General features: G+C 42.4%; 1 protein-coding gene across 2 annotated transcripts in view; it reads right to left on the bottom strand.

The window, feature by feature from the left end:
• Positions 1–518: 518 nt before the first annotated feature.
• The window catches only part of TPPP (tubulin polymerization promoting protein), a 70989-nt gene continuing 44256 nt past the window's right edge, over positions 519–27251 (bottom strand). For both annotated transcript variants that reach the window (XM_063116433.1, XM_063116424.1), the window contains exons 3-4: positions 6864–7014; positions 519–1935 (exon numbers count right to left, since the gene is read on the bottom strand). In XM_063116433.1, the coding sequence (XP_062972503.1) occupies positions 1741–1935; positions 6864–7014 (346 nt within the window). In that variant the 3' untranslated portion in view covers positions 519–1740. The remainder of the gene's footprint in view (positions 1936–6863; positions 7015–27251) is intronic.

Genomic DNA, 27251 nt, shown 5'->3' with positions numbered 1-27251 from the left:
AGAAAGATCACATACTGAGCTAGACAGTTAGCATACACAGATGGTACATTTGATCTGTTGCCCCTTTTTGAGCAACATAAATCAAGCGTTTCCTTTTTCTCCCTTACATGAAGCGATATTTCAGCACTACTTTGACTTTAGTTCATTGTAACATGATAGCTGATTACACTTGGAAAACCATACGCTAGATCCAGATTTAGTCACACTTCGATGAACTATTTAAATCAATGGAGCTTAAACTAGTCATGACTAACTTTAGTCTCATTGAGGCTAGATATGGATCCAGTCCAATGGGCAGTATCCAATTGCATCACCTCTCAAGGACAAATGATATTGTGCTAGTGGAAACGAAGTTATGAACTATGCCCAAGAGGAGAATCCAAATAGTTACGTTTACGTCAGTGCAGTTGGGCAAATGGATGCACAACTTGTAATGCACTATTGCTTGCACCCTTGAGCAACCCATAGACCTGCCCAAACCATTGGTAACAGGTTGTGCAAGCATAATGCAAAACTGCTTGCATACCATAAAGATTCAGCAGAGCTCTGTTTATGCTATTGGGGTTTGGGGAATGTCACTGTTGGATACTGCCCAACGAATTTACATTTGACCTTTTCTACCTTTGCTTTCCACCAGTACAATTTGATGATGAAATGATGCCCAATTTGCAGTGCAGTGAATGAGAGAACAACCGAGTTCCTTTATTTTGCAACTGGAAGACGGAAAGAATTATTTAATCAATTTTATAAATCAAAATATTGTTTAAACAAATAATGCAAACAGAGGAGAGCGTTTCAGTGCATAATATTTTTAAGTGATCAGTTATGGGATGCTGAACTGCTATATTTCATAGCCGATGCAATCTTCTAGAAGTGTCCATTTGTACATTGCACTGTACAGCCTAACTAAGTGGAAACCCAGTTTGTGACATTTACTATAAAATGTAACTTTGTTTAAGAATAAACCAACGTAACCTTAAATGCTCTTCTGACTTCCAGTTTGAGGCACCGCAAACTTCAATATTGCAATCAACAGTGACATTTCCCACCAGTCTTCCACAATAATTTCCACATTTCCTTCTGTTAGTATTTTGTTACCCATAGCTTCAGTGACACATGGTTTGCATGTGGGAGACTTGAAGGGGTGGGTGGGGGTGAGGAATAGTAGTTGTTGCTTTTAAATTAATTGCTGTTCACAAATGGGGTGGAATAAATGTATTTGTTTTTCCAGGATAGCACCTTTACCAAAAAGAAGAAGTAAACAGCAATTTAATAAAGGTTGGAGTGTCTGTCCCCTTTTAAGACATTGTTCAATAATAAATAATCTAATTTAGCAACTGGATTCTTCTTAGAAAAGCTACCGGCACACATTGCTCTCCCTGAAAAGCCTCCATTCTTGAGAGAAAAGGTTTGCCACAACAGCCGAAAGAGCAAGATGGACAACTGGACACGTAGGAACACTTGCAATTTGCTACCAGGATGGACGAGGGGGTGGTGAGAGAGCCCTTGGAGGTGGCTTCTTGCTTCAGGACGCTTTTTGCCGCTTCCTTTTCACTGCCGTAAAGCATGAGGAATGTAATGAAGTGGTGCATTGCTGCAGGAGTCTCTGTCGATGTCAAAACGGATTCCGACCCCCAGGTTGCCGGCACTGTCTTTGAGGCATTTGGAGGAACGGAAAAACCGGAGAGGCGCCGTTGGCTCCCCCTCGCAGGTACACCTTTGCCCGTCCAGTCTTCAAGCTCACTTGCCACCTTGCACTTTCTGATCATACGTGCCAGCGTGCTTGTACCCGGAGACGTAACCAGATGTGTCAACCAGATCTTCACGCCCAGCTTTGCCTTTGCCCTTCCCTGTTGGATCAAATCTCTCTTTGTGGGAACCCGTGAAACGGGTTGTGTCTGTAAGACGCGAGACAGTCGGAGATGAAATGGCTTTCTGTTAATAAAAAATGGTAGTGGGGTGGAGGAAGAGAAGGAGGAGGAAGTGAACATTAATATTGCAAAGACTGAACAAATACATGAACACAATGTTTCTAAAATGTCATGATACCACGGACTTCTAATCTGGATTGCTTGTTCTTTGCAGGCCCCCCCAAATGGGCTGATTCATGAGTTTTGGCCACCCTAAGCAAGGCAGGATGGGGCTCATTTACATGTTGTTGTTTTTAAATTATAGATATACCCCAACGGACTAAACCATCTAAAAATAAACTCAAGGCTTAGTCATGCTTAAAGTAGACTCATTGAAATCAATGCGGCCCCATTAATTTCAAATGGGTCTACTCTAAGCATGACTAAGTATGGATCCAACCTAAGGAAAATACAACAACAACAATGGAAGGGATTGTGTCTAAGTTCTGATCACCATCCTTAAATATAATATATTGTAGTGTTGGGGAGGGGAGGAAGGCCAACTAAAATGATTAAGGGGCTGAAGCACCTCCCTTAACAGGGAAATTTACAATATATGGGATTGTTTAGCCTGGGGAAAAAGAGCCTAAGGGGAGACATGATAGAGGTGTACAAAATTACGCATGGTGTGGAGAATGTGGATAGCGAGACATTTTTCTCCTTCTCCGATAGAACCTGGGGTCATCCCATGAAGCTGATCGGTGGGAGATTGAGGACAGATAAAAGGAAGGACTTCTTCACACAGCGCATAGTTAAATTATGGAATTCGCTACCACAAGATGTAGTGATGACCACCAATTTGGATGGCTTTAAAAGAGGGTTGGATAAATTCCTGGAGGACAAAGCTATCAATGGCTACTAGTCCTGATAGTTATGTGCTACCTCCAGTAGTAGAGGCAGTAAGCCAATTGCTGGGGAACATGGGTGGGAGGGTGCTGTTGCACTGTGTCCTGCTTGTGGATTCCCGGTCAACAGCTGGTTGGGCACTGTGTGAACAGAATGCTGGACAAGATGTACCCTTTGTCTGATCCAGCATGGCTCTTCTTATATTCTTAGGGAGGAATAGAGAGAATATGCAATTATTTCAGTTTGGATTAATTACAGTAGCATATTCAGAAATATTTGTTTATTTATTTACTACATTTTTGTCCCGCTTTTCAAACAATTATTATCTCTTAAAGCAGCTCACATCAATGAAAAAAGAGAGACAGGCCTGATACCATCTGACTTACAAACTAGGGTCCTGAGTTCTTACCCCAAAGGCTTCATGCGAACAGGGTTTACACACATACACCCCATTTCCTACGGTATATCATTGTTCTGTTTCACTTTTGCCTGTTTGAGTTTGTACAACTTAAAAGTCTCGTGAAGACCAGACTATGTTTTATAACCCAGTGTCCACAATCCGTGTTCAAAATGTCCTGCTCCATTGTTGTAAGCAACAGAGTTTTCAGCCTAGGCTTCTAACGTCTTAACTTTTTCAGTTCTGATCAAGAAAGAGTAATTTTAAAATTCACTTTCACGATGTTAACATCTACCTGGCCCAGTGCCCACTGGGCATAAGATGAGAGACGCTCTTAAAATGGCAAGATTTCAGAACACAGTCAATGATTAGGTCTCCCTTTATGCCCAGTACCACTCCAACCTGGGTTTGTGTACCACAGGGCTTTGTTAATGCCAAAACCCAGTAAGAGACGTTTAACAAGATTGGGGTTTCTCTTCAGATTGTTCCTAGCTGAGTAATTACTAGGTATTCCCCAGTTTACCACAAGGCAGGAAGGAACATCGCCACACCCTTCAACAAAGCTATAAGCCTGTCTGGCCATCTTTTAAAACAAATGGTCCTGAGGGACAGGATGATTGACCATTCTGCCTCCAGAGACATGAACTTCAAAAGAAAAGAAATATGGAACACAAGCTGGGCAAATCTATGGCTCTCTTGGATGTGCTCAGAAAGAACGATCCAAAGGTTGTAAGAGTTTCCAGTCCTCTGTTTCCCAGCATTTGTTGCAGGTGTTGTGAAATGTATCATTTGGATGGAAGACTTCCAGTGGCAGCTGTTCTAGACTTGATTTAGATGTCCCGTGCTTTACATATATATCAACCAAGGCATGAAAGGAACAGCAAAGGTCGCTGATACACAGTAGAATCAGTATTTGGAAGCCACAGGGCTAGTTCCTTGCAGTTTCATATAGACCCTGTTCAGACGACACGCTAAGCCACGGTGGTTAAGCATTTTGTGCTAAACGTTATGGCTTAGCATGGCGTGTGAACGATTCCTAACCACGGTGGCTACATAACCACAGTTTAAACATGCTCACTAACCATTTGCTACAAAAGGGTTAGCGGCCTACCCATGGCTTAGCATATTATACTCTACCCCAGGGGTGCAGATCCCCAGATGGCCACACAGCTGGCGTTTGTGCAGTTTCTCCACCACCACCCCATTCTAAAACACTGAAATGCTTTTGCTAAGAACTTAGTTAGTAGCAGCAAGAGCTTTGAGCCAATTTGTGCTGGTATTTTGGCCCCACTCCTTGCCTTCGGCCTCATCCCTTTGGCCCTGCCCACTACTGGAAGGTGGCGCCCAAGAGCTTCTCCAAAATAGAATCCGGTCTTCGGGCTGAAAGCCATTCTATATACCTAGGGTAGTATCCAATGTTAGTCCTATGCAGAACAGACCCATTAAAATGAATGAGGCTTAAGTTAGTCAAGACTTACTTGTCCCATAGGTCTACTCTATAGGTCTACCCTGCATAGAACTAACATCGGATACTATCCTGCTTGACTCTTTTCTAGATCAGCTATTTGGAAACTGGACCATCCTCAGTTCTGACATAATTGAGTGGGTGAATGCACATATAAGTCACAAAGTCTTATATGTGCATTCCACAGAGCCAGTGTGGTGTAGTGGGTAAGATGTTGGACTGAGGCCTTAGCTAGACCTAAGGTTTATCCTGGAATCATCCCGGGGTCATCCCCATTCATGTAAATGACACACAGGGGATCTAGGGATCAGGCAGGGATGACCCTGGGACGATCCTGGGATAAACCTTGGGTCTAGCTAAGGCCTGGGAGTTGGGAGATCTGAGTTCTAGTCCCCACTCGACCATGGAAACCCACTGGGTGACTTTGGGCCAGTCACAGACTCTCAGCCCAACCTACCTCACAGGGTTGTTGTTGTGAGGATAACATGGAGAGGAGGAAGATTATGTACACCACCTTGGGTTCCTTGGAGGAAAAAAGGCGGGATATACGTAAATGTAATCAATAAATAATAAAGAAAGAAAGCCTGAAGTAGACAGGAAAAGATGTAAGGATGGAAGACAAATACAAGACAATTTTGCTTTTGCTAGAGTTGGCCAGAAGCAGACTTCATCAGCTTCCTCTTTTATCCTCACATCATTCACTCCTCTCTCCAAGCTGGAGGGGGTACAATGTTTGGACATTTCTGCTGGAACATTTGAGGGAGCCACACAATATCATGTTGTAGGTCAAAGGCTGCCAGAAGGCTGCAAATTCTTTTTTCTGAAGCATCCACTTGCTCACATACATGCAGCATATTATGAAATAATCAAGTCTGATGAGCAAATTCTCTGATAAGAATTACACAATTCAGAAAAGTCAGATTTTGGTTATTTTGCAAACTTTAACTGAAAAATGAATGTTTCTTGCAGAAATTGCTTTGTTTGTTTGTTTTTTTAAAAAATTATTAACAATAGGTATATACCACCCAATAGCCATGGTTCTCTAGGTGGTTTACAAGAAAATAAATAATTTTCAGAAGTAGTAAAATACGCTCAGAACAAAGCCAGCAACAGCATAAAACCAAAATCAAACCAACAAGTGATTGCACTAGTGCAAAGAATTTTTTTAAAAAGTAAAGATAGAAAAGTCTAGAAAAGGAAAAGATGTCAGCATGTTGAAGCATTAGAGCAGAGGTTGTGGAACCAAAAGCCTGTGGACCAAATCCAGCCTGCCTGGGGTCCCAATCCGGCCTTCCAGGGTTCCCTACACGCCCCCTCCTGTTGGCCCCACCCCCTATCCTCTGATGGCAGATTGTTCGGTGATTTCCTGGCTATTGTAGTTTTTTCCTCCATACTGAAAGGTTGAAATGTTATTCCTAAGACTCAGTTACTGGCAGTAAGAGCTTTATGCCCTGCCCACCACGGGAATGCGGCCCCCGAGCCCTTCTCTGAAGCTGAATTCAGCCCCTGGGCTGACAGAGGTTCCACACCCCTGCATGGGAGGATGGTGCAGAGGAACAGAAAGCATCACTGGATTTGGAACCTTTGCCACCTCTCTTAGTTTTCTTGCTTAGCAAAACCTGCCCTCCCACAGGATACTAAAGTGGGTCTAGCTGAGCACCTGCCTGGGTTGATCAAAATGCAAGGACTCCTGCCATGAGAGAGACCTGGAAGTTTCTGATTCTAAGACTGGGTTCGCACATCATGCTAACCCATGGCGGGTGGCAAGCTACGCTGGGTTCACAACCTACTGTGCTCCCTTCAGATGATTAGGCAAACAAGTTACAGGGAGTAGTTTATTTCACACACTCCTCGCTCCTCCTCCCCCTGTAGACCCCCCACCCAGCTGGGCAGGTATTCCAGTTTCCTTTGTGGCAAGAATAGAGATTGTTTAGGAGGAGCAGAGCAGTGGCCGAATTTTTGACCACTGCTGCTGAGCAGCTCTGTAGGCAATCTCTGTAACCTACGCTGTGTGACAGACAACACATTAAGCCACCATAGGTAAAATAGCTCTTACTGCAGACCATGGGTTCTCAGGGTGGCTTATTTAGGTGAAATAACCCACCACGGGGGTGGGGGCAGCATCCCTCAGACAACATCATGGGTTGTTCCACAAAATAAAACATCATGGTTTAGCGTGAACCCAGTCTAAGTGAGGCCTTGGGAGGAAGGACAAGATTTACTGTGTCAAGTGACCATAACATACCGTAACTCCAGATATGACTGGGGCTTTCCCTTCAATTAGCTTGTGCATTTCTTGGACGGCTTCTTCGTTACTCTTGTCTTTGAACCGTTTCTTGGAGAGTTCCTGAAGTGCTTCCTTAAACTGTTCGAAAGTAATTGTCCTGGATTTTCCCCTGGACCATAAAAAAACAAAAACAAAAATAAGGCAGAAGTTACAACAGGATCCTTACGTTTGAATATGAACAGTATTTACCATGTGGCCCATTAAAGCCTCTTGTTTCCTTGTAATTTCAAATAAATTCTGAAAGAACATCTATACTACAAACTTTATATTAGCTTCTCCCAAAGCATCCTGGGAACGGTAGTTTGAGAGTTCTGAAAATACAAGAACTCCAATATGTCCCTCAAAGAACCAGAATTCCCAAAATTTTCTAGGGAAAGGTAGAGGACTGTTATATTCAAGCAAAGGGAACAAGGAATACCAATGCCTTGCACTGTTGCCATATAAGCCTCCCATGTTTATGGAACAGTGTTTCCGTCTTTTTTTCTTATTCCACATTGTGCTCCAAGACTCCCTGGTGCTAAGGCTGGTCTAACTTGTTTTTAAACTTCTATTTAGTTTGTATTTTTATACTTCATGGTTTCAATTTTTTGTCACTTCCCAGAGAACTTATTGTTTATGAGCTGTATAAAAGTAGTGCAAATTAATATTTCAATTTATTTATTAATTATTTTAAAAATGCATACACTGCCCTTCATCCACAAGGAACCCCAGGGTGGTGTACATGATGCTATAAAAACAAATACCAAATTATAACAATAAAAGTACAAAGTAAGAGACTATACAATCTGCAAATCAACCCCCAAAAAACAATCAATTAAAAGAAACACTGAACATTTCAAATGCCCGGGGGAAAAGGAACGGTTTGATTTCACACCAAAAAAGAAAGGAAAGCTGTCACCAATCATATTTCCCTTTCAGGTCATTCCAAAACACATATTGCTTTCTTCCACTCATGGTACAGACATGGGCCTCCTTTGGAGATCTTAATGCAGGGGCAGCATGATATGGGACCACCAAGTCTTTCGGCCCAAGCTGTTTTAAGTTTTAAAGGTGATAACCAACACCTTGAATCAGGCCTGGTAGCAAACAGGGAGTCAACGTAATTGCTTAAGAATTGGTGTGACATGGCTCCATCGAGGTAATCCAGTCAGAATTCTAGCTGTTGAATTCTGCACAAGCCAAAGGTTCTGTACCATTTTCAAGGACAACCCTATGAATAACAGATTACAGTAATTCAACCTGGATGTCAGCACAGCATGAATCACCACAGTAAGGCTATCCCTATCCAGGAAAGATTGCAACTGAACCAGACAGAGCTAGTAAAAGGTGCTACGAGCTGAGGCCGCTGGGGTTTCTAGTGAGTATGCTGGGTCCAGGAGCACCCCAAGCTGCATGATGCCACTGTACTCTAGAGTGGGAGTACAACCCCATCCAGAACAGGTTGATCACCAGCTTCTAATATCCAGAACCCATGGTGCTTCCATCTTGTCAGTGCTAGATGGCCCCCAGTATGATACAGCAGAAAGACGTCTCTTGAATTGTATTAATTATGGTGTCTAAGACAAAACAAATACGAGCCACTTTATCCTCAAAATGACTAGCAAACATGTCACAGCAGGCGTTCCGACATATCCATCTGGGAGTCCAGAAGTTACATAAACAGACTCTTCACCGCTCAAAGAAAGCTCTGCTGGGTGGCTACAAGAAGATGCAATGGAGGCAGAGAAATGGGGACATTTTGCTGCACTCACTGCCACAAGGTAGGCACGATAGTGTTCTCTTGTGTCTGGCTGTGGTCATTATGAGACTTATGCCCTCTGTATTGCAGCCATTGCCCTGTTTATTTCATTGGCACAAATCTCTGGTAGACCAAGAAGCCGCCTGGGGTCTACAGCACAGGAGAGAATGCTTGGAAGCACTGCTGTCAACAGCTCTTTCTAACTCACTGTTCCATAGTCCACGGCCACTCATGTCAACCAGAAAATCCTCCAGGGCATTCAGGAATCCCTTCTCTTCTGCTGCTCTCAGACTGTGGAATGGTCTGCCGGAGAAGATTCGTCAACTTAACAGTCTTTTAGCATTTAAGAAAGCTATAAAGTCTGATCTCTTCCAGCAGGCCTATCCAATGGAATTTTAGGATGTTTTTAGGATGTTTTTAAGGATGTTTTAACAATGTATACTATGTTTTTAATCAGTACTTTATGTATTTTATACTTAGTGTTGTTCCCTGCCTTGATCAAAATGGAGAGGCGGGTAGGAAATAAATTTATTATTATTTATTATTAGATTCCAGCAGTCTTCCACGGCAAAACAACTTAACAAGTCTGCCACCAGTACAGAGGGGGAAAGCCGCTACCAGTCTAAACTTCACCAGGAAATTATTTGACCATGACAACAGGGAAACACGGCCAGTTCATTCACCCGGACCATGGCAGTACATGCCAGAAAAACAAATAAATACGCAAGAGAAAGAAAGAAAGAAAACCGTTTGGAAGGAACACATTGGCTGCATTATTGCCCTTCCTGACATGAAAATCCTTCTTGATGCCCTCTCCCCTCCGCCCACCCCATCACCAAAGGCAATTGCAGTTCTAGACTCATCTTGGCAGCCTGACAGGTAAAATAATTCTCTGGGATTCAGCCATGAACTCATTAAGTATCATTCCCATTCTTGTGAAAATGCCAGGAGACCTGTGAGCAGCAATCAGGCCATGACCTTGGTCCTAGAGCAGTTTGCTTAACTCTGCTGCTGCACCTCATACCCTACAACATTTTGCAGAGAAAACAAAAGACCCTTGGTCTGGTCCAGCATGGCTCTTCTTAGGTTCTTCCTTGTAACACCAAGGATCACAGCACGAGCCTGCCCTTACCTGCTGCAAGCTGTATTGAATTATCCACCAGTAGCCTGTCCTATCCTGTCTACCGATGCAGGTGAGTTAGTAAAGCTATTACTTTAATATTCAGTACTCTTTCTACAGTCCTGGTTGTCATTTGTCTTACTTCTCTTGGAGGTGGTATGCCAAAGCAGGCATATCGTACAAATAACCACTTCTTTCATTAAAACTCAGAAGTAAATACCACTGAATTCAATGGGGCGTACTCCCAAACTAAGTGTGCATAGAAGTTGGCAGACAAAGAATGTTTACTTAAATGCTACTTACAATGCACCTGCCTCTAACTCCCACCCCAAAATCTGTAGGGACTTCAGTGGGGAGGCCTGAAACCTGAATAACTACCGTAGATGACATGTGTAATGTACCCAGCCCTTCCCTTTTAGAAATGTTTCTGCATCTTTAGGTACCCAAGTCTGCATTGCTATCCATTCTAGGGGCTCATCTACACCAAGCAGGATATTCCACTATGAAAGCGGTATATAAAACGCAGGCGCCACACTACTGCTTTAAAGCAGTACTGAAGTGCACTGCAGGATCTACACTACTGCTTTATAGTGGTACCAAAGTGCGCTGACAACTGTTGGGGCCCATGACACATCTACACCAAGTGGGATATAACACTAAGTGGTATGAAAGCAGTATATGGTATGTGTCAATCAGCCCCAACAGTTGTCAGTGCACTTCAATACCGCTATACAGCAGTAGTGTGGCTCCTGCCTTTTATATACCACTTTCATACCACTTTCATAGTGGAATATCCTGCTTGGTGTAGATGAGCCCAAGGTTAGCTCTCCCACTTCCAACACCCACCCTGCATGACTCATCCCTTAACATTATATCACGTAGAGCTGTGGTGGGCTACTTGTGGACCTTTAGATGTTTTGGCCGAAGACTCCCTCCAGACCTAGCCAGCATAGCCACTTGTGAAGCATCATAGATGATAGAGGGATTTCCCCCCCACCCACCCACTCGAAAACTGCTTTGGTGAGTTATTCCTGAGGATTCAGGTTCAAGATAGTAAAGTCTTAGCTAATTATAGGCTTCATTTTATTTTAAAAGCAACTGACCATTTCTGAACTTGTCTCTGCTTGGGTCTTTAAAAAATACACTCAATGGTCTGACTTCTTGTAAAGCCACTTTACAGAAGCTCATTTACGAGGTAAGTGGTGGTCTCCCATCTAGAGCTGGAGATCTGGCATCTCATTTGAGGAGACATGTGGTGTATCATCAGAAAACGCAAGTGTTCTGTAAACTCTTAGGTTTATCTAAATATCTTTGTACTTTTTGTAAGCCATAACTTCTCTCGCGCGCTCTAGTTTTTTCTCTTTCTTTGTGCTTGTTAATGGTTTTTTACTCGTTCTTTCAATCTGTTAAGAGAGAGAGAAATGGAAAAAAATACCACTGTACTTAAATTGATAAGTAAATAGAACATTCCTCATTTCTAGGGTGACTAGATATAACAAAGGATAGTGCTCCTGAAACGCGAAAATCCGTTCCAATTATTTAAAAATAGAATTCTTTCTCTCCCCCCAACTCCTGCAAGTTAGCCATAACCCAGTTTCAACAGTCACACAACAAACAACCCAGTTCCTGCATAATGGATGAATTTCTCCAGGGAAACAGGCCTACTCATGTGTAGGGTTGTTTTTAATGGTGTGTGTATGTGTGTGTACCTGCACGCCAGAGATAGAAAGGGTCTATCTTTAAACACAGCTTTTAAAGTAACATTTAAAGATAGCTCAGCAGCAGCTTGAGTAGTACTGCATGGGAGCATTCAGCTTCTAAAGCTGTTTTAAAAATTACAAGATAAAAACAGAGGTTCTCAACCTTCCTGCTCTCAGGAACCCGTTTGCATTGATTTATCCATGGGAAAAGCTCTGCCTGCCTGCAAGAGAACCTCCATATAAGCCTCCCAGAGAACTCTGTTAAATGTACACATTTAAAATAAATCTAAATGGCAGAGGATTTGAGAGCACATTCTAGGGTACTTTTTACAGTTCATGCAAGGCGCTGGTCAGTCCTGTTCAGACTAGTCATTAATTCCTGCATGACTTGAGAGTGTAACCTGGGGGCTGTCTAAACGCTCGGAAAGGCCTGGAGTGAGTGTGCGGTGGTGCAGCAAGGATTATACGACGCTGCTGTTGTGGCTTTTCATCAAAGCGGAGGAGAAAAAAAGTCTGGGACTTACTCCGCCTTTTCCCCCCAGAGCGAGGCAGGGACGCGCAAGACGGCATCAAAACAGCCCCAAAGCCTCGCTCCGGAGTTGCAGTGGAGGTGTAGCTGGGTGGTGCCTGGTGGAAGGTGACCTGCGATTGGTCGCCTTCCACCAGGAAGAGGGGGGGCTCCAGTCCCTGGATGGCCACCCAGAAACCCTGCATTCCCTCCTTGGTGTCAGGATTTCCCAATGCCACCCTGGGGGAGGGACAGTGCTGGGTTTTCGAGGCCGCAGTTCCAACCCGGCACCGTGAAGACACCCCCCTGGAAGGCACACACTACACCATTGTGACTGTACATTGCAGGGGGAGGTTGGTAATTTCTCATTGCAACCAGATGCTCCCCAAAGATGTGTTGGGCTACAACCTCCATCAGCCCCTGCCAACATGACCAATGTTCAGGAATGCTGGGAGTTGTAGTTCAACACTTCTGAAGGCCACCAAGTTGGGAAAAGCTGGCACACTGCCTCATCTTTGCCATGAAAATCTTCCTGGGAGGCAGGAGAAAAAATAGGAAATGGGGGAGAAGTTGGCCCTGCAGTGGGCAAAAACTGGTTCACAGACAGAGCCTAAACCTCATCTATGCTACCATAGATCCTTATTTATTATGGACATGGTTCAGCCAAAGAGAAGCACTTCCAACAAAGTCCTTGTCATCAAATAAAAAAAGCCAAGCACATACACAGTCTTCCCACTGAAATCTGACGGATTTAGCAATGTTTAAATTGGGCCCTACAAAATTGTACTTAGCACCAAAAAAGGAAACAGATGACTCTCTCATTTCTTTTTCATTGCTATTTTGACATAATACGCGGTTTTTACATACTTAACACAGGCTGAAGACAAAGCATTTCAAGAGAAATCATAGCAGGTTTTTTGTCCACAATGCAAATCCAGCACCTTCAGGTTACAAAAACACACTGGCCTGTTTCTCCATTATGATGAAATATATTGTATTTCTATTTAAGTTACAGGTTTTTTTCTAAATTTGCATCTATACATGTAAATCTCCATATGCAAATATCATGCAAATATTATGCAATTTGGTGTCGTTTGGATGATACATATCACCCCAAAAGAGGAAATGGAAGTGGACACCCTCGTCCACCTTTCATAGAAAGATCCTGGTCAGCAAGGATCTGACACGGTCATAGAAATCCATAAACCGCTTCTGGGTCTACAGTGCCCATGGGCGCTCTTATGATGCGGCACTAAAGCCTCTCCAACTCTCATAAAGGATGTGTAATCTGAAGTGAACCGAGGACAGGCAAAGGCTGCATTTTCATTCTTCGTTTCAGAGCTCTGAAAGAGGCAAGATTTGCTCAAGGCTCAGGCTTATCCATCAATAAATTGTTGTGACCCACTCAGAGAGCTTCGACTATTGGCTGGCACAAAAATGTAAAAAAATAAATAAATAAACGGTGCCCATATTGGAATACAGTCATAAGCCAGCTGGCAGTTACTGCCTGACCTAATTAGTCATCTCCTAAGAGAAATCCTAAGAGACACTGAGCAATATCTGATCTCCATCAAATTCATTTTCTTTTAACGGGGTTGAATGTTATGTCCTCATAAACAGTATCAAGGCTTATTGATGGCAATAAAACTAGTTTGAAGCACCTAAGCTGGAAGTGGGTTCTCAGTCAAGGGAAGATGCTAATTCCAATTCATTTGTACGTCCAATCCAATTGTTGGACATAACCTTGGTTAAAGCTGGGAAGGCAGACTTGAGTGGAAGAGCATCTGCGGACTCTTTGGGGAGGGGAAGTAAGATGAATGAGGACATAGCAACAAGGGCAGAGCATTGCTGGGTAAGGAGAAACCTGTATTACCTGTACAACACTCAGGTTAAGAAAATGCATTCAGATTAAAAACAAAAGCAAGGCTTAATGTTACATCTGAACAGTCTGATGTGACCAGAGCTCTACAAAGGCCTCTGGAGGTCAGTAGTGCACAAACATAGACTGCTTTAACATTATTTCTCTTCAGGCTAAAAAGTGAGCCCTTTGTGTAAGCTTCAGTTTAGGAATGTGACAGAGAAATAATTTTTTATCTGCCCAATTTGTAGAAAAAAGAAGAGAAGGAAAAGAAAATTGTGACTTTTACCCCTAAAATATTTGTGTCTCCTAGTGATCTCTCTCTCTCTCTCTCTCTCTCTCTCTCTCTCTCTCACACACACACACACACACACACACACACACACAGAGATTTACAGTTTCAGAAAAACACATAGTACAGCCCTCCTTCTAGGACTCAGCCTTCAGTACGCACGTGAGATTGTGTTTTGGAATATTATTACACATGCAAAAATCCTTGCCTATGGAAAACTAGGATGTCAATGAAACACCCTGAAATGCTAAATTTCAATGTACAGAATGTGTGTGTTCTAAAAATGAGCAAGAGCATTCAAATATATCATCCCTCGCCTGCTTTCTGAAATCTCGGAAATGTTGTTCAAGGGGATTTTTTTTACAAAATGTATGGATTAGCTCTTAGAAGGTAACTAGAGAAACAGACTGAAATGCAACATTCATACATTTAAGGAGCAAGCAGTTTAAGGAGTGCAGTAGGTTCCATGGGGCAGGGGAGAAAGGTTAGATTTACTAAAAGAGATCAAGAAATTGTCTGAGAAAATGTCCTTAATACCTGGATTAGTAGGAATCGATAGGAACAGATACGCAGCATGGGGACATGCAGTAGTGACCAGTGACGCTGGTAGGATGAAGGGTGGGGAGCTACTGGTAGCCAGGGGTCACAGTAGGCAAAGCCACTTCCATTTAGGCTTTTTCCACCCCTTGCAAAGACCTTAAGGACACTTAAGCAATAAGCTACAGTCCTTCAGCATCTAACTAAACTCAAGAATAGTGTCTCAGTTTGGTTCAGAAGGATCGTATGCTGCTGTCATACTTGGTTCTCTGCTGGGAGAAAAAGGTGTGTGGCCCCCAGCAACAGCATGCCTTACAGAGCGCTTCGGCTATTAGGCAGTACAGAAATGTAATAAATAAATACAACCAGAACACACAAACACATTCCTTTGTGCTCACATTTGTCTGTTCCACAGCAGCAACCTATTGCACAGAAAGGGCAAACTGAGACATGCAAGTTAACTTTAAGATCATGAGTACAAAGCAGAAGGTTTGAGGGCGGGCGGCTCTTTGATCCATAGGGAAACACAAAAACAGTCCTTGGAGTGGAATCCACTTTGTCTGTTCCACAAGAGCAGCCCACCGCATGGAAAGGGCAAACTGAGGCATGAAACTTTTAGATCATTAGCGCAAAGCAGGTTGGGTGGTTGTGGTGTGACTCATATAACAACACAAAAACAGTTCTGACCTCACTTTTTTTTTTTTTTGCTCCTCCAGTAAACTGCTGCACAGAAAAGGCAAATCGTGCAAGAAACGTTATGAGTCTAAAGCAGATTGAAAAACAAGGGGCGGTGAAGGAAAACGGCAGGGGAAGGGGGGAATAACTGTTTGGGAATTTCAAAGACCACCCACCTCACAATTGCTCACCTGTCACCTCACCTCCAGTTTAAAAAAGAAAAAAGTGGGAGGGGGAAAAGCAAGAGGTTCCCAGACTCCCCCTAATACACCAATCCGTGCAGGCATATGCAGTTACACTTAAAATCAGCTAACAAAGCAAGAAGCATCATAAGCAGACCAATTGGCTGTGACCGTCTGCAATGGATGCCCTATTCAGACACAAATAGCAGGATTCTGTGGGCTCTGGAGAATCAATCACGACCAAATCTGGACATTTGGCAGAGTGGTCCTCCCGGATGCTCTGCCGGCCCTCTGCAGTAATTCCTACAGCAATACATACACATTGGAACTGGAAGGAACCTGAGCATGCCCAGTCCATCTGGGAGGAGACAGAGGTGTGGAAGACAACTCTCCTGACCAACCCAGCCATCAAGACAGAGGATAACACAAACTTACAGCAACTAGAGACTACAATCCGTGTGCACAAACTTGCAAGTAGTGGGGGTGGGGTGGGGGTGTTCTGTGAGCTTTTTTAATGGATGGCCAAGGACAGCAGGAGAAGGAGGAGGACCTTCCCACTCAGAGCAACAAGCTGCCACTGGCTGGGTACATATCAGCTTAAATCTCTCTCTCTCACTTTACACAAAATGTATGTCTATGTGTGTGTGTGTGTGTGTGTATATATATATATACACTATTTTAAAAAACTGGTTTTAAGATAAAATCAGAATATTTGGGGCTCTTTTCATCGGTTCCTTGCTGTGTAGGGTTAATGGAAGTTTGGTAAGACGAGGAGATACAGGAGGAGAGAGAACGAAGAGAATCACAACGGGAAGGAAAATCTAAACAAATTATGAGGACATAAACATAACGAGAACGTCTGATGGTGGAAATACGTATCAAAACTCACTCAGTGGAGAATGAAATCAACAGGAGAATTACTGCCACAGGGACTGTATAAGGACAAAACCTTTGATGAGACTATAGTACAGACTGAGAAAATATCAATTCAGTTGAACAGCCCATTTTCTACACTGGCGATGGAAAAGTGACCCTCTTAAATAGCAGTTTGATGGATAAAGTATTGCATGTTCTGTTTTAATTACCATCAGCTCTCATACGTGGGATATCAAATATACTCTCCTTACATATTACACATATTCAGGAGATGGCTCAGCAGACAAGTCTTTTTTCTTAGAACTAGTGCAGGCCTGCACAACTTGTGACTCTCTAGGCTAGTCTTCCTCAACCTGGTACTCTCTGGATGCTTTGGACTGCAACACCCATCAACCTTAGCCAGAATAGCCAATAATCAGGAGGGCACCAGACTCCTGGGCAAGTAATTCCTACAGCAATACTCCTGGGCAAGACTGCTTTATATGGGGAAATTGCGAAGCCATGGGCAAAAAAAAAAAAAAAAAAGAAGTATGTTGACCCGTTTCCCCCCCAGGAAAAAAGGGTAAATTTAGGGATGATATCCAATACTAATCACACCAAAACATTTTAAGATCACGGAATAGGTTATTTATCACATGAAATACTCCTGTATGGTATGTGTATGAAGTTTGGATCGAACCCATTAGTTGAGCAAAGAGAGGTTTCGTCCAACAGAGGATGGAGTGAAGATGCTGCTAGGGTTCCTAGGCCCTCAGAGTGCAGCCCTGATTACAGTGTACAGTTTAACTGTGTAGTGTTAAAAGTCTTAACCTACCTGTAAGTATATATTTTTGCCATTCGAAAAAAAGGAGTGGATGGGATAAAGTAAGTCTGAGCCTATAAGACCAATTCGGGCCTATTTGCATTGGTTGCCTTTGTGTTTCCAAGTCCAATTGAAAGTGCTGGTTTTAATCTACAATTCCTTATATGGGTTGGGACCGCAATACCTGATGGAATGCCTCTCCTGAATTGAACGTACCCAGACATTACTATCAACATCTGGGGCCTTATTCCGAGTGCCACTACCAAGGGAGACACGGAAGGTGACATCAACCTTCTCCGTGGTGTCCCCCCTTCAACTATGAGATAAACTCCCCATTGAGGCCTGCCTGGTGCCGACACTGTCATCTTTTTGGCGCCAGGTTAAGCCTGCCCTCTACTCCCAGGCATTTAATGGTATATGATGGGGAATCTCTGTCAGAGCAGGACCATTATGGGCAATTGTTTACCAAAATTGTTTTTAGCTGTTTAAATTGTTTAAAATTTTGTGTCTTAAAATTGTTTAGACTGTTTTTATCATATCATATTTTTGTAATATTGTTTCTATATCTTGTGTGAATTGTTGTAAACTGCCCAGAGAGCATTGGCTATGGGGTGGCATAGAAATGAAATTATTATTATTGATAAAAAAATGAGTTGAAAATAGAAGCTACCTCCATTGTGATACACAAAAGGAATCTTAGCTGGAGCTTAGACATAGTGACTGCTATCCAATTAAGGAGGTCAATGGCATAAGCAGATTTCTACATGTACGTTACTCGCTGGATCAGGAACTGCAAGAACTTTAGGAGTTGTACTTCACAATGCAAATCTGAGTGTAGATGCCATCTCTCTGCCCTATATTGCTTTTAATAGAATGTTTGGACCAATGCATCTCTCTGTCCACATTCTGGCACAACTAGTCACATTAGAAATACTATTTTAAAGTGCAACTGGAGTTGATTGGGGTGAATGTCATTATTACAATTGTAATAACATTATCACATAGAGCCAGAAGGAACTCGGAGAAAAAGATCAGAAATAACATCCTTATAAAGTAATTAACATAATTTTACTGAAAAGTAAATATGATAAAATAACTTATTTATCACAAATGCAAACTACAGAGTTTATAATATTTTTCTAGCTTGTCATTTTCTAATCATATTTAAAACTTTTTTTTTAACAGCACGTTTAAACAGTGGTAGGAGAAATGTTGAAATACAATAGAAAAAGCTCAGTGTTTGGGTGATGTCATGTCTGGTATACAAAAAAAATCTAATAAAAATGACTCGTGGATGTTTACAAAGCATTACATGTTTTGACAGCTTCTTTAAAGTTCTCCCAAATAAAGCACCATAAGATCTAAAACACATCCAGGATTTTATGGAAGCAGAAATACAATTTCCAACCACAACCAAAGCACTGGCACAGAGAAAAATCTCACTGTAACTCTGAAGGCCAACTATACTTCGCAGTCTGGGAAAGAACGAACTTTTGTTCATTCATCAAAACTGCCTGTCTCAGATATTCTCTGGTCGCGTACTGCCAAGGTCAGGCACAGATGCCCTCTGTAAACACAAGATGCATTAATACCTGTATTCTGTGCCAGGTATTCTGGTCTGGTTGGCACAGAGAGTAATACAGAAAGCTTCTTGTTATGAGAATGTTTTCACACAGGCCACCAAACAGTGCAACTCATGATCTGAAAAGTTTATTCTCTCGTGTCAGGGATGTTTGCTTTAATGGCACCAGCTGGGAGCTCAAGGTTAATCTATCAGGGCAACGAAGAACCTATTTGACTTTTGCTCACCTACTTCTGTTGCTTCTGAAAGAGTCTGCACCTCCACCCCTGTGACATAGGACAGGCCGCCAGACACCCATGCTCATTCTTTGTTGCGGCCACCACCCACAGGATTATTAAATCTAAGCCTGACTTTTATAGAGAGAGGGGTGGGGATAGGTTCTTTTTCCAGAGCTTCCTTGAATCTCAGAGAAAAACAGGCTAGTGTGTGTGTCAAGCAGTCCAGCACATGAGGAAGACTAACTTCAGGCTAAGCAAAAGAACGTAACTCCATTTTCCAGTCGAGCATCTTTATGTAAGAACCCAGCAGAGTGAGTTTCAGAAAAGGGTGGGCTGCTTTTAAAATAAAAGGAAGCCTAGAATTAGTTTCCTACGCTTACTTATTAGGAACTAAGAATATCTCAGCAAAGCAGCTTTCTGAGGGAGGGCAGCATGAAAGGGTCTAGCCTCGCCTGTTCACCAGCAGCTCAAAGACAAAGCAAGATTTCACCATCAAAGGTGGAGGGAAAGGATGAGGCAGAATTATTCCCTTCAGCAGAGAGGCTAATTGAGAGGAGGCAAGGCCAGAGTAGTGGGCTGGGCAAGGGGCAGAGAGCCGCTTCCTCTGTGGGTATGCAGGCAGGCAGAGCATACAATGTGGTCATAGCCAGAATCCAGCGTTCAGAAAATCTCAGGTTTCACTTAAAAGAATGAGAGCACATTTCTAGCTCTCATTACTGCAAAGATATGCTTGAAAATGTGTGGACAATACCTGCTGAAATCTCATTAGTTAGAAGGATGGCTGGATAAAGTTTCCAGTGGCTGCAGGTGTGGATTTAGTGGGTATCTTTCCCCCACTTTTTCCCCTTTAGAGGGTATCTTCTTTGATAGTTATTAGGTAGTGGGTCGAAACTGTCACTGGCCTACCAAGATGAATTTTAAACCTAAGTATTTTAAGATGTTGTGAGTGTTATTTTAATATTGTATTGGTTTTATATGCTCTTTTAACTAATTTTATGTATTATTATATTTTATTTAGTGTTGTTCCCCGCCTCGATCCAGAGGGAGAGACAGGTTGTTGTTGTTGTTATGATGATGATGATGCATGGTTTTTGATGGAAGTTAAAAGAGGATCCCTTTGGTCCTTTTTGTGCCGCTAAACTCATTTAGACACTGCTTTTAGAAAAAAAATTAAGCTGATTAATAAAATGGTTTAGTTATTTTATTGACTCGAGGCTGTGCTGCTAATTGTTGCTTGCTGTAAGCCACTTCGAGAGCCTATTGGCTAAATGGCAGGACAGAAATTTGAGAAACAAAATGAGAGTCTAAACATCCAAGCACCGCCATCTGCAGTCCAACCTCACCACCTTTCCCAATTATGTTCAACCATCAACTGTGATCCCCAGAAATGCCTGGCCTCTGGGAGAGCAGCAAAGCCCATCTGGTTGCCAGCGAGGGAAGCCAACTGAGCCAGACAACTGCCCCAGCTTGGTACATACAGAAGCTGCTAGAGAAACATCAGCTCATCCCAAACAATCCAGAGCTGATGCCAGAAGCACAGCAGTCATGACCGATTTTAACGCTAAATGAAGTCAGCCAGGATGAACAAGTAGCTTGTGACCTTCCCTGTGGCTAAGAGGCCCAGAAAAGTAGCCCTCCATAAATAAGAGGTTTCCAATGCAGGCATCTCTAAAGAGTTAAAGGTTAGGTGACCAAAAAGGAAAATATTTACCAAAGATAAATATTCATGTTCCTCTATTAGTCCCCTCAGTATTCCCTGTAATATATAGGAGAGAGGCTACCATAGGGATGGATGACCAGCCAAGCAGCAACTCTCACCAATAATGAAGCGTTCTAAAATTATGTAATGAAGAAGCCCAAATTCTGAATACATTTTGCCCATTTCATGAGTTTCCACTCAATAGCGACATTTGTTTTCTCATCCCTGCTACCACTGAATACGCCATTTTGTCAAGGACAGGAATGGTGGAAGGAAAAAACATGGTAAGGAGACTGGGAATGTCCCACGGGCACAATGACTTCTTCCTTGCCCTTTCCTGTCAAAGCTAGCCATCATTTGCATTGCATATGTGTTAATATGAATGCTTACCAAGATCAGCTGCAAAACAGAATTCCCAGCCATGGTTAGAACTGATTTGCCTATTTTGGTTTAAGCTAAACCATAATTAGCATTAAGACTGATGTACCTATACACTAACCATGGTTAATTTTAAAAAAGACAGGGAGAATGTAGCATGTTCAGGAGAGAAAGACAGGTCTGGGTGTGCATGTGTCATTAGAGCCAGAACTGGCTGTAGTTCTGTGTCAAATGTACTATCAGTGGCAAACCAGTGGTTGCAGCCATGCAATGTGTATAAAGTTTCTGAGGCCCTGTCTAGAATCCTCTTTTCTTCAGAAATTGAGTCAATTAAAATTATTCCTTACTATCATGAAGAACAGATTTTTTTAAAAAAAAAACTTGCATATTAAAAAGGTCCCCCAAAATCACACGCACACACACACACACACACACATCAAGTTTTGATTGCTTCTTACCATCAAGTGCACCAATTAAATCAGTTACTGCCAGGTTTACATGGAAATCATACTTTGTCATTACATGTGAATGGGCACACTCTGGTTGGTACCTACCATGTTTTGCAATCTTAGTTTGGAAGCAAGTGCACACCACAGTTTTCCAGAGAACATTTAACAGTAAACTGTTGTTTGCCAGAAACCACAGAGTAATTAAGCAGAGCAGATGTGGGGAGGGGGTTTCAGACTGTGAAGGTCTGTGGCTGATATTTTGTGGCTGATAGAACTCCATTATTTCTCAGTCACGTACATATTATGGAGACAAGGTTAAAAGCCTCCTGGTCTTATTTAGATTTACAAACACCATATTCTAGTTACACCTTTAGACTTTATGCCAATTGTGAAGGGCTTAGGTTGCATTGTTTTTAAATGTCATCTGGAATGCATCAGGCTTCAAATTAAACAAAATGCCCTGGAGAATCTGAGGAAGCTCATCACAGTATCTTCAAGGTCTGGTAGATCTGAATTGTGCGAAATGTGTGTTGTCCTTCCACAGTAAACAAGGGGAGGTAGGAAGAAGCATGAAAGAAATGCCTATAAAGCAGGGATGGGGAGAAATTCATTTGGTTCACATTTTCTTGCAAAATAAGCTAATTATACACCTTTGATTCAATATGCAAACCACAACTGGGTAGCCTTTGAAAATTACACGTCTTGGATTTTTGCAATAGAGTTTTCTAATAAAAAATGTGTACAAATGTGAGTATATTAGTAAAAATAATGTTCAAAATGGGAAAGTGCTTGCAAAAAATATATGTATTAGGCAAAATTGTGTCCAAAAATGCATAAATTAGGAGAAATATGCACAAAATACTTGCAAATTCTCATGCAACCTTAAAAAAAATGCTCAAAGTTTGGGATGAAACAAATCCAAGATTAGAAAAATGAAAAACCAAAATAGTCCATTCATACCACAAACTAAAGCTTATCTTACCCCTCCCAGTTCCCTTCTGAGGATGCTTTCCATTATAACATGGCAAAGACTGAATTGCTTGTTTTTCCTCCTAAACCTTCTCCTCATCTCTCATTCTCTCTTACTGTCAATGATGTTACGCTTACTCCGGTCAAGGAAGCTCGTAGCCTTGGCTTTATCTTCGACTCCTCGCTCTCCTTTATTCCTCATATTGAGGCAGTAGCTAAATCTTGTCGATTTTTCCTGTATAATATTGCCAGGATTCGATCATTTTTGTCTGTCTCTTCTGCCAAGACGCTTGTTCATGCACTGGTTATTTCACGGTTGGACTACTGCAACCTTCTTCTCTCTGGTCTTCCTTCTTCTCACATCAGTCCGTTGGTTTCTGTTCACCACTCTGCCGCTAAGATCATCTTCCTGGCTCGCCGCTCCGACCATGTTACTCCACTTCTGAAATCTCTTCATTGGCTTCCAATTCACTTCAGAATCCAATATAAACTTCTCCTGTTAACCTTCAAAGCTTTTCACGGTCTAGCTCCTTCCTATCTCTCCTCTCTCATCTCATACTATTGCCCCGCTCGTGCTCTTCGCTCCTCTGATGCCATGTTTCTCGCCTGCCCAAGGGCCTCTACTTCCCTTGCTCGGCTTCGTCCATTTTCGTCTGCTGCCCCTTACGCCTGGAACGCTCTTCCAGAACATTTGAGAACTACAAGTTCAACCGCAGCTTTTAAAGCTCAACTAAAAACTTTTCTTTTTCCTAAAGCTTTTAAAACTTGTTGTTGTGCAGACTTCTACTGTTACTTTCTACTGTTAGTTTTACCCTACCCTGTGCCTGCTTACCCTACCCTGTACCTGTTTGCATTCTCTTCCCCTCCTTATTGTTTTACTATGATTTTATTAGATTGTAAGCCTATGCGGCAGGGTCTTGCTATTTACTGTTTTACTCTGTACAGCACCATGTACATTGATGGTGCTATATAAATAAATAAATAAATTAATAATAATAATAATAATAATAATTCATCCACATAGAACAATAATTGTAACTTTAAAAAAAAATAGCAAAATAAAGCTCAGGAGTGCTCTTGGATCCCATATGCTATCCTTTGATCTTCAGGAGAGGAGGGCATTTGCCCAGTTGCAACTATTCCTGAGTAAGTCTGATCTGGCAACAGTTATCCATGCTTTGGTTACATTACAGTTAGACTACTGCAATGCACTCTACATGGGACTATCCTTGAAGAGTGACAGGAAACTTCAATTGGTGCAAAATGCAGCAGCTAACTGGTGCATGATCACATCATCCCAAAATTGCAAATTCTGCACTGGTTGCCAATTGTTTTCCAGACTCAATCCAAGGTGTGGATTTTAACCTTTAACGGGTCAATCCTGTGCAAGTTTAGACAGAAAAAAAGTCCTACAAATCCCAGCATTCCCTAGCCAGCATGCATAGGATTCTATAAATACATTTTAACATGGTGTTTTAAATTTGTAATTTTGCATTGCTGCTGTTTTTATCTGGTTGAGCTTTTTTATTGTATTTTATATTATGGTTTTATACTGTTGTTTTATATTATGAATGGTTTTAATTTTTGTGAACCGCCCAGAGAGCTCCGGCTATTGGGCGGTATAGAAATGTAATAAATAAATAAATAAATAAATAAATAGGATTGCGCCCTTCACCTCTAAAAGTCTTAGAGCCTGGCAATCCGAGGGACCACCTATCTTGGCATGAACCTGCTCTATTATTAAGATCAGCAGGAGAGTCCCTTTTGAAGAAACCCTCGCTTGTAGAGACCGGCATATCAGGCACTCAGGAAAGGTCTTTCTCCGTTCTGACCTCACTCGGGCTGGAAAAGTCCTCAACTTTTCTGCTGTGGGTCTTCGGCTCTTTGTGGCTCTGAATTGGCGGCTGCATCACATAACCGACGCAGCACAGATTTGGAGTCATCCCTGGGCAAAGACAATGTTTAGACAGCCCCATGTCTTTTTTATTGTTATGGTCTTTAAGGTGGTTTTTAATGTTTTACTAATTTTTAAAAGATTATCGTTTTTCTTTTCTGAACATTTTGTAAACTATCCTGGTTGACTTCAGAAAGGTTGGATGGACTATATATCAACAAAGGAGAAGAGGAAATGGGGTGACAAATTACATTAATTGCTGTTGTAGTCTAGCACAGTATTTTTTAAAGGGGGCAGTTCACACATTTAACTATGACTGTCAAGTGATGCATGTACATGTGTGAATGCAGAGGCAGCCCAATACATTTTGAAGCTCAGGAGCCAGAAAGTCCAAATGGTGGCCTCCACAGCGGTAAAAACTACCAACTAAATGACTATTTGCTAAATAGTCATTTGCTAAAATGACTATTTAACAGCTCCACCAAAGCTGCCACCTCAAATAGGGTCTGTCTCCCTGTTTTTGAAAAATGAAGGACTCATTCACAGATGTGCTAAATCATGGGACATCATGATGAACGCTCTATTGTTGGCTTGCAGCTGAATGGGTGAGCTGTCTACGTGAAACCGTATTTCACTGGGGTCACTACTTACATAAAACGCTACCTTTTTTAAGGACTGTCCTTCCTCGTAACTTGTGAGATTGGTTTGGTTATTATTGCATCAAGTGTTCTTTCTTCACCTGGAAAGTTCATGATGACTAATGATACTAACCAAATTTATTCCTTCTATACTGCATGAAATCCCTGCCTCAAACGATAGAACCAAGAAATATATTGTCTGCCAATCAAGGTGAAGAAGTACTGCAGTTCTGGAGTAAACTGAAGTTCACATTAAGCTCAATCTGCCCTCAATCCAAGCAGTTTCGTTGAAAAATTCTATTCTTACTCAGTTGCGTAATGGTACATTTTGAAGTGCCGGCAGCCATTATGAATTACCCCATAGCCACACCATCAAGCACAGTCCAAAACTGCAAGGAGCGGTGTTGATCCATATCAACAAACCAGTTCTAGAGGTTTTCAATCTGCTAGAAGTGGTCTTTTGTAAAGCTAATGGGTCTTAATTGCTCATTCAAGACCAAAACACTCCAAAATACTTTGCATTACAGCAAGGATACAAGTGGAGAAATCCATCCCCTCTCCCTTGCCAGCTAATGTAAGGATTGTAGTAGCTGGAAGGGGGGAAATCACGTTCCCCTCCCGTCGCTTTGCCTTGTGCCACTGTCCCACAATAGGGACGAGCAGCTTCCTGAAGAAAGAGGAGGTAAACAAAGACCACTTGGCCCATTGAAGTGGCCATTTTTATCACGCTGCTCTGCCTGCACACGGCAGGAAATGGTGGCACATTTTGATGTAGGAGGAAAAATCAGTTTTTCCAGGGTCTTTTTTAAAAAAACTGGGAAAACAACCAGAAGGAGCGGGAGGTGCACGGAAAGCAGACGGTATCATAGAATCATAGAAAAGCAGAGTTGGAAGGGGCCTACAAGGCCATCGAGTCCAACCCCCTGCTCAATGCAGGAATCCACCCTAAAGCATCCCTGACAGATGGTTGTCCAGCTGCCTCTTGAAGGCCTTTAGTGTGGGAGAGCCCACAACCTCCCTAGGTAACTGATTCCATTGTCGTACTGCTCTAACAGTCAGGAAGTTTTTCCTGATGCCCAGCCGGAATCTGGCTTCCTGAAACTTGAGCCCGTTATTCCGTGTCCTGCACTCTGGGAGGATCGAGAAGAGATCCTGGCCCTCCTCTGTGTGACAACCTTTGAAGTATTTGAAGAGTGCTATCATGTCTCCCCTCAATCTTCTCTTCTCCAGGCTAAACATGCCCAGTTCTTTCAGTCTCTCTTCATAGGGCTTTGTTTCCAGACCCCTGATCATCCTGGTTACCCTCCTCTGCGTCCAGCTTGTCTGCGTCCTTCTTGAATTGTGGAACCCAGAACTGGACACAATACTCTAGATGAGGCCTAACCAGGGCCAAGGACTGGTATTGTGAAAAGGACCTGTGAAAATCTGTGAGTGCCCGGTAATGAGCATGCTATAAAACGCTCATGTGATGATCCTCTCAGAGAGAATAGGGAGGCCTGATGGGAATGACAAATGCTGTTATCATCTCAATTAGTCAAAAAGCCCTGATGCTTTCACCCTGCGGGCCTTGGCTCTGCTATACCACTGTTTTTAAGAGAGAAAATGAAACCTAAGAAGTCATTTACCCACTTCCTTCAGAGTGTAAAAGGTGTGGTTGCGGTTGTTCTTATTTAAAGGGGGCGCTATTGACCCACTGGTATGTTCAACCCAAACAGTGCAGGAAGGAATCTATCTGTAACATTAGCCTCCACCAAGAAAGGCTAACCAAGTGAAGCTCTCCAACTAGCAAGGAATGTGTTGTCACCCCAAGCAATAGGGAACTGTAGTATAAACAGATCACAGAAACATCCCCAAAAGTAAACACAAAGAGGAGAAAATTCTCAGAACTAAAAAGCATTAACAGCAGCTGTTTCCAGTATTTTCTGCTGCTTTATCAACTTGTGTATTTTACACACCCAAGGGGAATGGAAGACAGACTAAAGAAGGGTCTAATGCAGCCTTCCCTAACCTGGTGCCCTCCACATGTGTTGGAGTGCAACTACCATAATCCCCAGCTAGCATGGCCATTGGCTGGTCCAAGACAATGGCTTCAAACCATTGATCCCAGTGTTGTGACTTTCAGGTTTCCGCGGGCAATGCCATGCCAGTACTGAGCTGGTACCACACCACAGCTGGAGCTTCTACTTCTAATCTTCTACGGAGATTTGACTGGTGTAACAAGAACGTACAAC

This window comes from Elgaria multicarinata, chromosome 1 (assembly GCF_023053635.1).
Source record: "Elgaria multicarinata webbii isolate HBS135686 ecotype San Diego chromosome 1, rElgMul1.1.pri, whole genome shotgun sequence".
Lineage (NCBI taxonomy): Eukaryota > Metazoa > Chordata > Lepidosauria > Squamata > Anguidae > Elgaria > Elgaria multicarinata.
The sequence above is the reverse complement of the archived record's forward strand: the minus strand, read 5'-3'. Positions and strand labels throughout refer to the sequence as shown.